Source organism: Stenella coeruleoalba (genome assembly GCF_951394435.1).
Source record: "Stenella coeruleoalba genome assembly, chromosome: 14".
In the NCBI taxonomy this organism is placed as follows: Eukaryota; Metazoa; Chordata; class Mammalia; order Artiodactyla; family Delphinidae; genus Stenella; species Stenella coeruleoalba.
The window spans coordinates 26,440,669-26,455,028 of record NC_137160.1 but is presented as its reverse complement, the minus strand read 5'-3'; the positions used below and the strand labels follow the sequence as shown (position 1 = coordinate 26,455,028).

The window sequence follows — 14,360 nt, the reverse complement described above, 5'->3', positions numbered from 1 at the left end:
GAACATAGAATGAATCTAGTAACAGCCACAGGTGAAAGATGGGACAACCATATTCAGGTAGATGAAATGTAGTTTGTTTTTAATAAGAAGTAACCTTAAAAGTAACTTGGAAAAGAATTTTTTTATAAAAATCTAAGACGATGACATGATCAAAATCTACCAGTTAAGTTTTTCACAAAACCCCAGCCATTAGTAGGTCTTCCCTGTTGTAAACCACTGGCCTTTCCACTTGGTTCTCTCAAATGCCATGAATTTGTCATCATACCTGCAAATCCAAGGACTCAACTCATGAGTCCTTGCTAATCTCCTTTATCAGTGATCCAATCTCATCTTCATTGTCAGTTTTAATCTCTTCGAATATGACTCCAATATTTATATCAACCATTGATTGAGAGTACGTCATGTTCCCACAATTTGCTGCATGGGCAGCAACAGAAGACTCCTGAAATTACTTACAACACTGTCGGGTAGAGGGTGAAACAATCAGAGAGGAGTGAACACAAAACACCCATGGAACTAGAAATAAACACAGGAGGACTTCAGCACAGAGTGCAAACTGCAAGAGTGGGAAGGCTTCCTGGAGGTGGCAGAGCTTGAGCTGTGTCCCAAATGATGGGGAGTACCTAGACAAGGGAGGCATTTGGACTAGAGAAACGCAGGATGCAGAGGTGGAAAGTGAGGGGCGAGGGCGGTCCGCAGGGTAAGTGGAACTGAGTAGGGGGAGAAGTGGTAATAAGCCTGGGTGGGCCGATTATGGAGGATTGTAAAAGCCAGTCAGGAGTTAGATGAGACGCGATACGGTCAGCAATAGGGAATCACTACAGTGAGTGGAAGACGTGGTGCCAAAGGTAGATTTTTAGGAAGGCAGGGCTAATAGCAGTGAGCAGAAAGGGCTGGAGTGGGGAAGGGAAGTGAGGACCCAGGGCACCCCGCGGCAGCGACACAGGAGAGGGAGAGGGTGAGGGCCTTCTCCATTCGTGGTCTCATCCAGCAACCCTTTGGCAGGTCCCAGTCAGGCCTAGGCTCTGAAGTTATACTGATGGCCAGTGGCAAGAGAGTAAAATGAATGAAAAATGACAGCAAAGGCCTGAATACTGTAATAAAGGAAGGTGCAGGGTGTTGGAGGAGCCGGGAGGAAGGAGAGCTTCACTAGGGAAGGCAGACACAATGTGATGGCTGAAATGACTTCTGGATTTGCAGCCGCAAAAATGATCAGACCAGGGCTTCCCTGGTGGCGCAGTGGTTGAGAGTCCGCCTGCCGATGCAGGGGACACGGGTTCGTGCCCCGGTCCGGGAGGATCCCACATGCCGCGGAGCAGTTGGGCCTGTGAGCCATGGCCACTGGGCCTGCGCGTCCGGAGCCTGTGCTCCGCAACGGGAGAGGCCACAATAGTGAGAGGCCCGCATACCGCAAAAAAAAACCAAAAACAGAAACAAAAAAGATGATCAGACCAGTCCTTAGTGGGAGAGCTCGGAATGGTGGCATCTTGGGGGCAGGGTCTCCAACCGTTTACTCCTGTCCAATTAAACATGACTGTCATTGCAGGATGTGGGGCCAGCTGTCCTACTGTCACCTCAGTGACCTTGATAAAGGTGGAGCTCCTCGTCATCCATTTCCTCCAAACTCTTACTTCTACCCAGTCTAGATTACATTTCTCCCACCTTCCCTCAGGATCCCCTCCTGAGCTCTCTTCTCATGTTCTACCCAGGTGGTCAACTAAACGGATTGTCTCATATCAAAGTAAGTTTCACTGCCTGTTTCAGCCTCTGTAACTACAGCCCAGGAAAGCTCTAGACGTTCTGATTTCTAATATCAGCTGGTTTACAATAAAGCCCCTGCAGGAAGGTACATATTACCCTTGAAATGGTAACAGTAGCAGCAACGCACATTACCATGGATCAGTCACTAGTCACCATGCGAAACACTTTATACATTTAATCCTCTCTGCAACGCCACGAGATGGGTAGTAGTATTGTTCTACGGTTGAAAAGGGGGTTAGGTAACTTGCCTAAGGTTACTCAGTGGGGGAGTCAGCGTCCAAACCTGGAGACCCCGCTACTAGCCACCAGGCTCTCTGCTGCCTCCACCTGAAGGGTAAATGTCTGCTTGCTCTGCGGTGTCCTCTCCTTTCCTCCTCCCTGCATTTCCCCATCAGAGTCTTGCAGCTCTGGAAACCTCTGTCCAGCAAGTGGAGAGACTCCCTTATGCTTCCTCCTCCTCCCAACCTCTGCCTACAGAGTACAGAGGCCTGCTTTCTCCCCTCCGCCTCTTCCACTTTCCCCCCTCCCCCACCTCCTCCTTCCTCTCATCTTTATCCTCACTATTCTGTGCCACAGGTCATCCCTCACTCCCAAAGCACAACAAGAGAAGCTCAGAAGTTTGGACCCATTCTAGACATGCTTTTCGAGAGCTTGATGCTAAGTTTCCTCTTCCTCCCCCTGCTTTGTCATGACCGTCACCATCACTGCTGATGTCATCGAGCACTTATCCTGTGCTAGGGATGTGCTCAGACCTTCACGTGGATCCTCGCATGTGGTCCTCATCTTCCTGTGGGACAGGAATTATCCGGCCCACTTTACAGTTTCCAAGGTCCTACAGCCATGAGGTAGCAGAGCCACAAAGTATCTCAGGGTATTTTGAGCCTGGCTTCCTAACTGTCACAGGTGATAGCTTAGCTTAGGTCCCCAGTGCTCTAAGTGAACCGGGTTTGAAGTGTTGTGACTGTGAGTCCACCTCCTAGTAAAAAGCTCTTGCTGGGATTCCTCTCTGCTTCCTTCTGATGGCGGCTTTACAAAGTTCCGTCCTCCCTTTCCCCTTTCCATCTGAGCGAATCTAAATCTGTCTGCCAGCCTCGGGGCCTCTCACATTTAGTTAACAAGCAGGTAATGTGCATTTGCTATTTTCACTGGTGTGAAATTAACTGCCCCTTGGTGCTGTGTCCAAACCACGCATTATTCAAACTTGGGCACCACTTCCTTGGTCAGTGGAGTACACTGTAGATAAAAATGGGCAAAACTTTTCTGTTGTTATTTAATTGAAGTGTTTCACATACGCGGCAATCACAGAGGATTCATTTTAATTCACACCAGGAGGATGAGTGATGGGTCTGAATGGAACCTGGACAGTTGTACTACAACATCCTAACTTTTTAAAAAACAGAAACACGTACATGTTGTATGGTAGAGTAATTAGTAAGAAAATGTATAAATTACTTAACTCCTTAAAATGATGATTAGCTTTTATTAACGGGATAAGTTATGGCTACACGGGTTTCACATGGAGTTAGGTGGATACTTTGGGGATTCAGTGGGATTTGGACTCACTCTACTGGATCTGCAAACTCAATAATTAGATAAACATCAGCTTAGAAGGGACACAAATCACTCAGTGTCTGCTCATCGCTGCAAGGAACTGTGCAGTCTTTTTTAAGATGGGGTTTTAGAAATGAGAGAATCCTGGATCCCTTGGAAGCACCTGTTTTTCAAGGTTTCAAAGATATTTTTAATATGTTTCTCTTTTTCTTGAAGCTACAAATGTAATGATGATCCCAACATACTATCAAAAGCTACTGGCCATTCTCCTCCCTTCCATCCTATTCTAAGCCTCAGCAAGCATTCTCCAAATTCAAAATACTGAAGCATCGTGAGCTCCAAACCTCCCTTGCGGATACTGACAGATCACAAACTTGACCGACCCTATCGCTCCTTGGGGCCAGAACTCTCTTCCGTCATGAGTCCTCTTCATTCTTATCCCTGCTAAGCAGTCTGGTGGAACTCAGTTTGACATGTTACCAGGAACCCAGTACTATTCAAAAATGCTACCCGAGAGGGCATGTCTTTCAGTTTGTGCTGATGATTACATTTGAGAAGCTCTGGCGAGTGCAGACCTTTGTGCTCATACTATTAAAATTGTCACAATTACTGAAAAATCTTTTTCTGGATGTTTGCCTATGGCTCTACCACAGGAATTACCAACATGAGTTTTGTGATGCCTGGATTAAAAAACAAAGGGCACTGACATTCTAAAAAAGTGTGCCTGAAAAAAATTAATATTAAATGTATATAATTCAAAATATGACTAAACGAGACTCCAAAAAGCTTGAAAAACACTACTGTGGTGTATTTGTCCAAATGTGATTCAGAACACGACAGGTGAATTTTAGAAATCTGGACACCTATCATAGGTCTTTCTGAAATTCTAGGACCCTGGGAGTAGAGACAATAGTTTTTATGCCACAGTTTCTCTTGCCACCAAATTTGGAATGAAATTTTATTACTAAATATGTATGGAGAATACCCAACTACTAAAATTGTACTGATTTTAATTAATAAAATATGTGTACATTGAATTGTTAAATTTTAAATCTTCATGTCTCGAGCACCAGGCAGCTCTCTAGAACTATCTGAGAATAAGAATTAACTGTTCTTTTGTTTTTCCTACCTTAGAGAAAAAAATACCTGAGTAATTCTTTTGTTTTAAAAAATATTAATATTTCTGACTATTTAAATATATCTACATATTTAATGGTATATTTGCATACATGTTTTAAATGCACACAATACATAGGCACAGATACACATATACCAATAGAATAAACACCAAAAGGTTCTTTTAAGAAATTTTATCTGTCAGCTGATTCAAAGCATAAATAACAGGCTAAAATTTCCAAACACTTTGAGACCACCGGAAGACCCTGTGGTACTTTGTGTAATCACATAATATTTAGAAGACTATCCTTATGCCTAATAATAGAAATGTCATCAAATATCATAAGGCAATGAAATAAAAGTGATTTCTTACTGAATACTGGGAAAGATGTATTTCCTTTTAACACCTGGAATTCTTGTTCTAGTCGTCTCCGCAAATCTATTTGTTCAAATAAAACCTTCTGAAGTTCTTCTAATAAAGAAAAAAAGAAGAGTCACTTTACTAATCTTTACAAATGACTCTCCAGAGGACTGTTACATATGGCAAGTTATTATTATAAGACAAAATATTTTACCAGTTTAAAAAGGGTCGCATAGACATGGGATAGATTTTGTGCAGAAATCCATGAATATAAATCAATGTAATGTATTATTTTAAAGGATTATTTTACAGTGTCATGTATTGATTGATATGTATGCATTAATCTCAATTATATCCACCCCGTGGTCCATATATTATTCATGTGTTCCTTGTCAAGCTTAAAATATAGTGGAGAACAAAAATATCCTCCTATTATCTCTTCAGTCTTTTAAAGCTAAGAGAAGTTCTACAGAATTAAAACTTTTCTTTACCTTTCCCCATATTTTCTACATCCTTTCTGAGTGAATGAGGTGAATTTGTCTCTTGTGTGTGTTCACCTTTAAAAAAAAAGGAGAAAAAAATATTAGTTTTGTGTAGGCTATTTTCTGCAAGTTGTTATTTCCACTTTCTATTAATATCTACAAAAGAGTTTTTTTAATATAACTTCAAGGTGGAAGTCCTCGGGGCCAAACGTTGTCCTCATTTACTCGTGTATCATTCCCCTGAACCATGGAGGGGAGTGACAGAAAATGAGGGCCGAGTCCACCTAGACTGTGACAACAGCTCCATGAAAGCAGACTCCTGACATCAGCCTCCCTCCCAGCCCCTACCACTGCCCAGCCTTTACAACCAAGCTAACTGCTAGAAGGGCAAAAGAGGAGGTTGAACAGCTGACATTTCTGGGAGAAATCTGATCAGACTCCCTCTCTTTCTAGAGGTGAAGAAGCCTGATTTTATTGGGAAGGCACACAAGACCATGGAAACAGAAGCCTCCAGCCTTCTTGGGCCACCAAAATGTGGGGTGGTGAAAAAGAAGTGAGAGGAGGCTTTAGCTGTCCCTGGGAGAGAAGTTATGAGGCTGCAGTGGTTTCCTAATAACTGATAGCTTTTTAAAAAAGAAATCAACCGAAAAGAAAGAAGTGAAATAAGTTATGTTACTTTGTAATAGTCATACGCTTGCTGATGATAGTTTCTTAACTACTTGTCTTCAAACAGTATAAACTGTATTGTGGATAGAAGTTAGGTTGCCGTTCTTTGCTTCTGTGCTAACTAGAATGATGACAAGCTAAGAAAACGTATATATCTACAGTCATAAACTGAGTCTATATAATCCAGAAAACATAAACAAAGCAAAGAAATGCAACCATTCTGCTATCAGAATTAAAAAAGGTTTCAACTTGTTATCTGCAATTACCCACATAATTTAATTAAGCTTTCCGTTTTCATCTATAGAGATATGGCAGTGCAGACAAAGGTGCTCTGAGAAGGTTTCCTCTATCCCCCTCCCCTGCCCCCCAGGTTAGCTCTTCCATGTCCTTGGTGCCGTTTGCTTCCAGCCTTCTGCACCTACTAGGCAGGCTACCTGGAGGCGGGGCTCTGTCTTTTCTGCATGGCCAGTGCCTTGCACAGTACTAGACGCATACTCATATTCAATAAAGTTTCTTCAGCTGTCACTGAAAGGGACCCTAGGAGGTCGCAAATTCTAAATCATAGCACAAGTTAGATGCATCGTTTCAATTCTGTTCTCATATCTTTTCATTTCCCTTCCTCAGCAAGAAATGGAGTGAAATGGTCCCGGGCACTTCCAGGAATACTGGGGAATTTCATTGTCAAGGGAAAAATTTCTGCAAAGAGGGAAACAGAATTTCTTCCCAAAGTGGCAGCCTACAATATCAAGGACGGACAGAAAAGTCCTCAACTTGATATTATAAATGGCGATTCTGCAGTCCACATGATGACTGTCAGGGGTATGTGTGCGCAGGTATGCATGTGTGCATATGTGTGTATGAAAATACAAATGTACAAATATTCCCAAGCATGTGCACAGTTATGGGAAGGCACTTCCTCTGGCTCCCCATCATCAGCACAACAATATCCAGGGCATCCTGAGTTCCTTAATGGCAGCCATTTTCTGTACTATCTACGTCATATTTGCACAAACTTATTCTCATTTTCATCTTGGACATGACCTCTCTCTGTAGGCTTTTGAACATTAATACCTTGGCTTTCTTCTCCATATAATAAATAATGAGGAAATACCGGTGAAGCATTTTAAATACAGACCTCAATGTAATTCCTACAAACTACTATTATCTAAAAGAAGAGTAACACAAAGGTTGGTAACAAATCGTAAATGTATAAACCAAGAATAATGATATTTTTAAATGAAGATAAATGCATATTATGCGCAGTTTTACCTATGTTTACTTTAGTCTCAGTTAACCAGATGTTAAATGCATAGATGTTCATACCCACATATAATATTGAGGTTGAACAAGAAAAGAAATGAGCATGCACACATCTCTGCATCTATCTACAGAGCAGGATGAGATTTTATCATTCTACAACTTTCCCAACCCCTCAAGACATGATTTAAATGAGATAGTTAGTTTCTGAATAGGCAACTCTAGAAGCCATTTCCTTATCACATTAGAGACCAGCTTCTTTCTGACCTACTAGTGTATTTTGTGGACTGTTTACCTTATATTACATTTCAACTAGATAATTAAATTAAAAAATTAAAATAATATATGTAAAATTGCATTTCTTTTCTACTTCACAGTTAGGAGGTTTACATTGGTATGAAGCATTAAACAAATAGCTAGTAAATAAAACTATATTAACCACAGGTGAATCTACCGATGACATTAATAATACACTTTTCATCCGCTTTGTGAAGGATTAATTAATATTTTACATGTGTCTATTTGAAACAGGTATTTTGCTGCAACTTCTCAGAAAAATCTGTCAGTTTTGAGCTTAGAAGATTCAAATTTCTCACTTGCAAAGTATTTTAAAAAATGGTTCAATGTTAGGTAAATAAGGAGCACAGAAGCTTCAGCTGCCTTTTGTGTATCTTTCACTGGACCGTTGCCTTTTGCATATTACTAATCTGTGAAAACCAGATTGTTAATGGTGGTTAAAAATGACCTCTGGGAGCCTGGATATGTTTGTTCACTATTACTGCTAATGTTTTCCATCTGGTTTAAAAAAAAGAAAAGGCAGTCTAATACTAGATTAAATAAATGAGATTTAGTTGACAGTGAGCTTTCCATTTTTATAAATATTCCATCAGGTTAAATGCACTTTACTTTTCCAAAATTAATGAATGCATTTGGAGAAATCCCCGAACTAAAATTCTTACTTTCCTTCCCATTATATCCCCCCTTTAAAAAAAAGTGACAAAAAGGCCAGGGTGGAGGGGGGCCATAGAGATCTTAATTGTAAAAGAAAATAGTTGAGTGGCTTAAAGTTGGAGAGTGATGGATAATTAGGGCATAAAAGGCATCCAGTGGACTGATATGATGAGGACCTGCTGCTCAGGGATGAGTCCACACCAGTTCTCCACAAGCACGTGCTCACAGGGCCAGTTAACTGTGACCTGCATCGTTGCCCACGAAGCCTGCTCGCCCCAGGCGGGCAGAGGCAGTGTGATGCCACATCAGAGAAACTATACCTCTGCTGAGTGCAGCAGGGGACAGGGAGCTTGGAACCACATGGTCCCTGCTTCCCTGGTCTCTCCAGGGTCCTCCAGGGCCAGGTGGTCCCACATCCCAGGGGAAAGCTCCACCCCACCCTTGGATCGGCCCTTACACAGCCGTCAGAAATTGGAAGTACAAGAGGGATGGATGTGAGAATACACCATGCCAAAGCAGACATGAGCAGTAAATAGTAGATGAAGGGGAGACTGGAGTATCCAAAGGTGGGGGCGGGGGGAAGACCAAAACAGCCAATAGATTCACCAGCACTACGTTTCAAGGCACAACGGTAATGACTTTCTCTTAAACATTATGGCACACCTCTGCTCGAGCACCTGCGTTGTTTCCCCATGGTCTACATTGCAGAATCCACTCAACTCCTCCCCGGGAGACTCCAGGTTCTCCTGTAACCTTGTCCCATCCGGCTCAGCCAAGCTGTATTTCTCTGTCACTAAGCACAAACCTTTTACCCAAGACAGACTCTTATTTCTCACATCTGCTGGCTCTGCTTTATGTTGTTTCTCTTCCCTAAGGCGTCCCCCTCCTCTCCCCATCCACCCAAAATCAGAAAGCCACCCAAGTGTCATTTACTCTTTCATAAAACCTTTCCCAACTTCTTCAGATGCCACTGATCTGTTCCTTCCTGGGCTGAAGTTCTAAGTCCTTATCATCTTTACTCTGCCACCTTGTACCCAATATTCTAATGCTTCACCTATGCTAGTCTGATCTTCCCCAGCTAGAAAATCTGCTTTCTGAAGGCAGAGAGATCCTGCCCTACAGGTAACCCCCATCACCTCAACCCTAGGGAGGGGTACAAATGTATTCCACACACACACTTGTTGTACTTCATTTAATCCAATTTGGTTTGTGAAAGAAATACAAACTAATGCTATTGTAAATCCTCAGTTGTCATAAGGTTTTTAAAGCACTAACTCATTCCTACGAACGAACAAGCACAGTTTGATCCATTGTATGGTCTAAGAATTACTCTATATTTTCAGTTTACTGGGGAAGTTTGTGATTGTTTCCATTTTTGTTCCTACCTGACATTTTGAAAATTTCTTTCAGGGACAAATAAAACTGTAGCACTGAATGTTAACTGAGACATGAAAATACTAATTCACGTATGTGTCTGCCGTGGCCTCCAGCAGCTAAAATACCTTAAAATTTTAAAAAGCTCACTTAATTTTAAGAGCCAAATGAGTGAGTCAGATGACCTGTTCTTTTGGTGGTCATGAGATGGGAGGAGAAGTTGATTAAAAGATATTACTGTTCTCAAGCTAAACTTGAATTCAATAAATAAGATCATTTAAGTATTGTACCCTGTATGTGTATAGGGCATCAAAGTACATAGGGTACAATATAAAATGCCTGATGTTGGACGAAGAGTAAAAATTTTAGCATTCCCCCATCCCTTCTATGGCAATACATCCTCCTTCCTTCTCCTGTCAATCCCACTCCTTTTCCTATCCCTTCTCTTGGCTGTCTCCCTTTTAAAGTCTCCTTTGAGCCTGCAGCCAGCACTCAGGGGCACTACCCCAGCCTGCAGCCCTAGGGGCTAGCAAGTTGCTTGTCATTGAAAGGTCTTCTCTGTTCCCCCAGGATTGTTGTTGACAACAACTGATGAAAAACATTTGGAAAAAATGCATTTCAGAAAATGCACACTGAAGGGCAAATTTAGTCAATGACACTGTTTTAGTTTGGGGCTGTCTATACATGAAATTCACATGGATTCTAATATTTAGGTGAGGAATAAAAAATTTCAGTCAAACATCTAGATGTTTCCATAGTTCGTGGGGACTCGTGCTATCGCATGTGTTCTAGTGCAGGGGAGCAGACTCCGGAAGGGAAGGCAAGATCTGCGTGCGAAGCTACCAACGGTGTCTGCCCGCAGTTCCCAGGGCACTGTCACGCCCTCAGGGCAGGCTGGGCCTGCCCTCTGCCTCCCAACAGCCTCAGCACAGGCCTGGCCTCCGTTGATCAAGAGAGACTCCTCTTATATATGTTTAACTCCCAAACAAACACTGAATTTTAATAATTAATCTTAGCTTTATAATCTGACTTAATTTAAAATTTCTGGAAGTTTAATTTTCTCTTTCCCTAACAATCTACCTTAGAGGTACAATTTGGATGGGGTCAAAGTTAATCTACAGTTTGTATAACTAGTACAAAATTTAGCACAACGTATGGTTTAGAGAGGTTTCTGAGAACATTTTGCATTAAGGCATTAAAAAATCAATTACACGGAACGCAGAGTTAAGTAATTTTCTCCTCTATCAGTGGGACATGGACTTCTGTTAATTTCTTGGTGCTAAATTCTACATTAAACTCATCCCCTGTGACGTCTGGCACGGTAGTGAGGTCATAGAACAGAAAAGAAAATCAATATCACTGGAGAGGGTATGCTGCAAAATGAACTAACTAAATATTAACTCCATTAGCCAAAAAAGGGAACAAGAGCAAGATTAATATTTGTGAGTTTATAGTTAACTGAGAATTACAACAAAATTTACAGTTCGTGATCAAAATTTATCGTGAGTTACATACACATTGCTTCTTGAATCAGTATATCAGATTTCGTTGATTAGTGAATTGTGAGTTCATTTAGAATTCTCTTAAGTTTTAGAACTTGTGTTGTCAATTAATGCTATTTTTTATTTTTTTCTGAAGAGTTCTTTTATTGTCCTTCTCTATCTTCTTGATTTTCATATAAATTATTAAAAACCACAAGAAGGAAAATGTTTCCATAAATAAAAAGAAATTTATATTTGAAATATGGGGATTAGCTAATTTTGAATACATATATTCAAATACCTCAAAATTCGTTGTTCATAAAAATGTCAGTAGTAACTTAGAGGTGGATAAACTGAGGCCAAAGTACTTAAAGGGCTTACCCAAAGTCATCTAGTAAGTGAGTGAATCAAAACTCAGATCTACTAGTCTGTGCTTTTTAGAATTTTTCTTCTTCTTCTTTTACTTTTTTTAAAAAAAATCATAAGCATGTTCTAAAATAGAATGGAATAATAAATCAGAGCGCCTCATCTGCTAGATATTCATGAGAAGTGTAACTGCTTCTTACTATTCTCAGAAATCCATCCATAGCATATTAAGTACACTAGAGAATTATACCAGTGAAAATCAAATTGATTTTAAAACTTCTATACATATAACAAGATGCAGCCACTCTCAGAGTCCAATGGTTCTGGCGTTTCTACAATGAAAGGGATTGGAATTGAGGATGACTCCACTTTACGTGATTTCCTTGACCTGCAATAGCTTTCAGCTGCCTCACCAGCTTACCCCACTGCATTCAATTTCAAATCACTTAACTTCACTAAAGTTATTCAAAACGGATATGCAAAGCCTTACTCTGGGATTGCAAGCAAAATGCTGTCATTTATATTTTTGAGTAGGTAATATTTTGACCAAACTACCATCCCCCTAATCTATATTACTTGGCTTTAAAGCAATGGGTCTTATTTTAAAGAGACCTACAGATAAAAGTTCTGGCTTCTGGGGGATTTTGGCTGCTTAAAACTTTATGTTTGGTTCCTCTAATTATAAAGAAGTATAATATCTGCTATGAGTAAGGTTAATGACCATTAACAGGGAGGTTTTTGAAAAAAATCATTAAAAAATGTAATCTTTTTGAAATCGCTGAAAAGTAACAGTTACCAATAGGGCTGAAAGGTTGAACAAAGGCCAAACTTAATTAAAATGATGAACTAAAAAAATGAACTGGAACTAAATATTGTTGCTAAACTGAATTTGTATTAGGGATAAATTAAAGCAAGTACCTATCATTTAAAGATAAGTCTGTATCTTTACTTGTTTAGAGAAAGGTCAGAAATTTCCTGATAAACTACATTTATGATTGTTATGGGAGTGAAAAATTCATGTAAAAATCAAAAATTGCATACTGACTTATTAGGTAGTTTGAAAAGACATTTCATTCTTCTATGTTATACTGTATATGCACAGAAATAAAACACTGATATTTTCCAATAATGATGATTGAATTAAACGTTGGCTAAAGGGACATATGGTTATATAAACCTTTTTGGATGTTATGTTGTGTAGACTGCTATTATAGTATTCATACTGCCTTACACCTTATCTTCCCCTCCTTTTGATCGGAAGCAACTTGAGAGCAGGGACTGGCATTGATTCTATCTCTGAATCTCCAGAGCCTAGCAAAATACCTAGCATACAGTAGGTATTCTGAAATATTTGGGGAGTAATTGAGTAAATAAACAAATGAATGTTATCATGTACATGTGGAAGTTAACAGTTGTTACATGGGGAGAAGTAGCCCCATTCACCCGCAAGGTGTTCCAGATAAAGCATTCTACTGCTACCACTACAAAGCAGTTCATCACAGGCTTCATAATCTCTTTGGCTCATCTGGATTTTTGACACTTTGCTAAATGAACAGGTTCTTGGTGTCTGATCACAAGTAAATACATTAATACCAAAACATAGGCCAATTGGGTGACCATTTGGGGATTTTCTCAAATGTGCATTCCAGTGTGAAGACCATGAGCTGATCTTTCCTACAAGCAAGGACAGTTGAAGGTACAGCGAGTCCTACAACAACCCAAACTCCTTAACACTTTCTGGTGTTTAAAATATCTTCTCTGCAGGCTCAGCAAAGGAACCATGAGGGTGAAATTCCTGTGACCCAAGATTCCAAGATAAATTTAACAAAATATACTCTTCACCCAAACATTTGTTCATGTCAATAATATATTTTCATCCTTTCCACGTCCCACCTGTCTCACATTCAATACAGGATAATAATAATATGATATAACCTACTACCTACATACTTCTCTGAATAATGTGAGAATGAAACTGTAATACAGAATATCAATGTGGAGCAAGTTTCTCTGGGAATCTGTATCAAATTAATTATTGTGAGGGAGGGACTGGTAATACATCGATAGCATGACTAGGTGTTATTACCAACATAACTACTGACTGTACTGCCCTGAGCTCCAGACACTGTGGAATTTTTATGTGAACACCGATCCTGATTATACTTTTATTTACATCCTTTTGACATTTGTATTTCCATCTGAACATCAGACAACAGTGGATTCTGTAGTTATTGACCCACTCTGGCTATCATGCTTGGGGTTCTAACGACTTTTTTAGGGTTTATTGAACTTCCTAAGTATGGGGGAACCAAATTCCTTCCAAGGCCAGGAGGAACTTGTTTCCAAATGGAAAGAGCCCAGCCATCCAAATCGAAGGAAGATGAAGAAGAGAAATTCAGTTTTTAACAAATCTATAGAGACTATTCATGTACACGTAATGAAGAGAATATAATTCAGTAAAGAAATCAGTATGTTCTAATACATTTAGATTTCTAATGGGTATACACATTTGTCAAAATGTTAACTTAAATTTTTTATGATAATTATGAATACTAGCTGTTAAGTGCAAGGTAGGAAATTAAAGTTCCTAAAAAGATGATTTCAGATTGTGAAGTTTGGATTTTCTCATTAAATCTATGGAAACTATTTTAAATTTAACAATTTAAACATCAAATTGTCCCCTAGTTTTGTACAAATCATTGATACCCCTTAAAAAACTACATACATTTTACATCATTTATAGAATATTTATAAAATTTTATTTTTATTTTCTTTAAAATTTGCACCCAAATAGAGTAAGAGTTTAGCCCAAGGAGACTTCTAATGAGTTATGCTTTAGCGAAATGAAGTCTGGTGTGAATTATTCTCTAAATGTGTTATTTTATAGTAAATACATGTATAGTATAATTTGAACTTTAATATCACCAACAGCCAACTAAAAAATAAAAACTTCCAAACTTAGACAGTCAAAAACACCTTAAAATTAATGCATAT

General features: G+C 39.6%; 1 protein-coding gene across 1 annotated transcript in view; it reads right to left on the bottom strand.

Moving 5' to 3' along the window:
• Nucleotides 1-14,360, bottom strand: part of SKOR2 (SKI family transcriptional corepressor 2) — a gene marked incomplete at its 5' end in the record, with an annotated part of 39,357 nt that overhangs the window by 18,805 nt on the left and 6,192 nt on the right. The window contains 2 exons of the mRNA XM_079942676.1: nucleotides 4,802-4,900; nucleotides 5,281-5,346. Coding sequence (XP_079798802.1) covers nucleotides 4,802-4,900; nucleotides 5,281-5,346 — 165 coding nt within the window. The remainder of the gene's footprint in view (nucleotides 1-4,801; nucleotides 4,901-5,280; nucleotides 5,347-14,360) is intronic.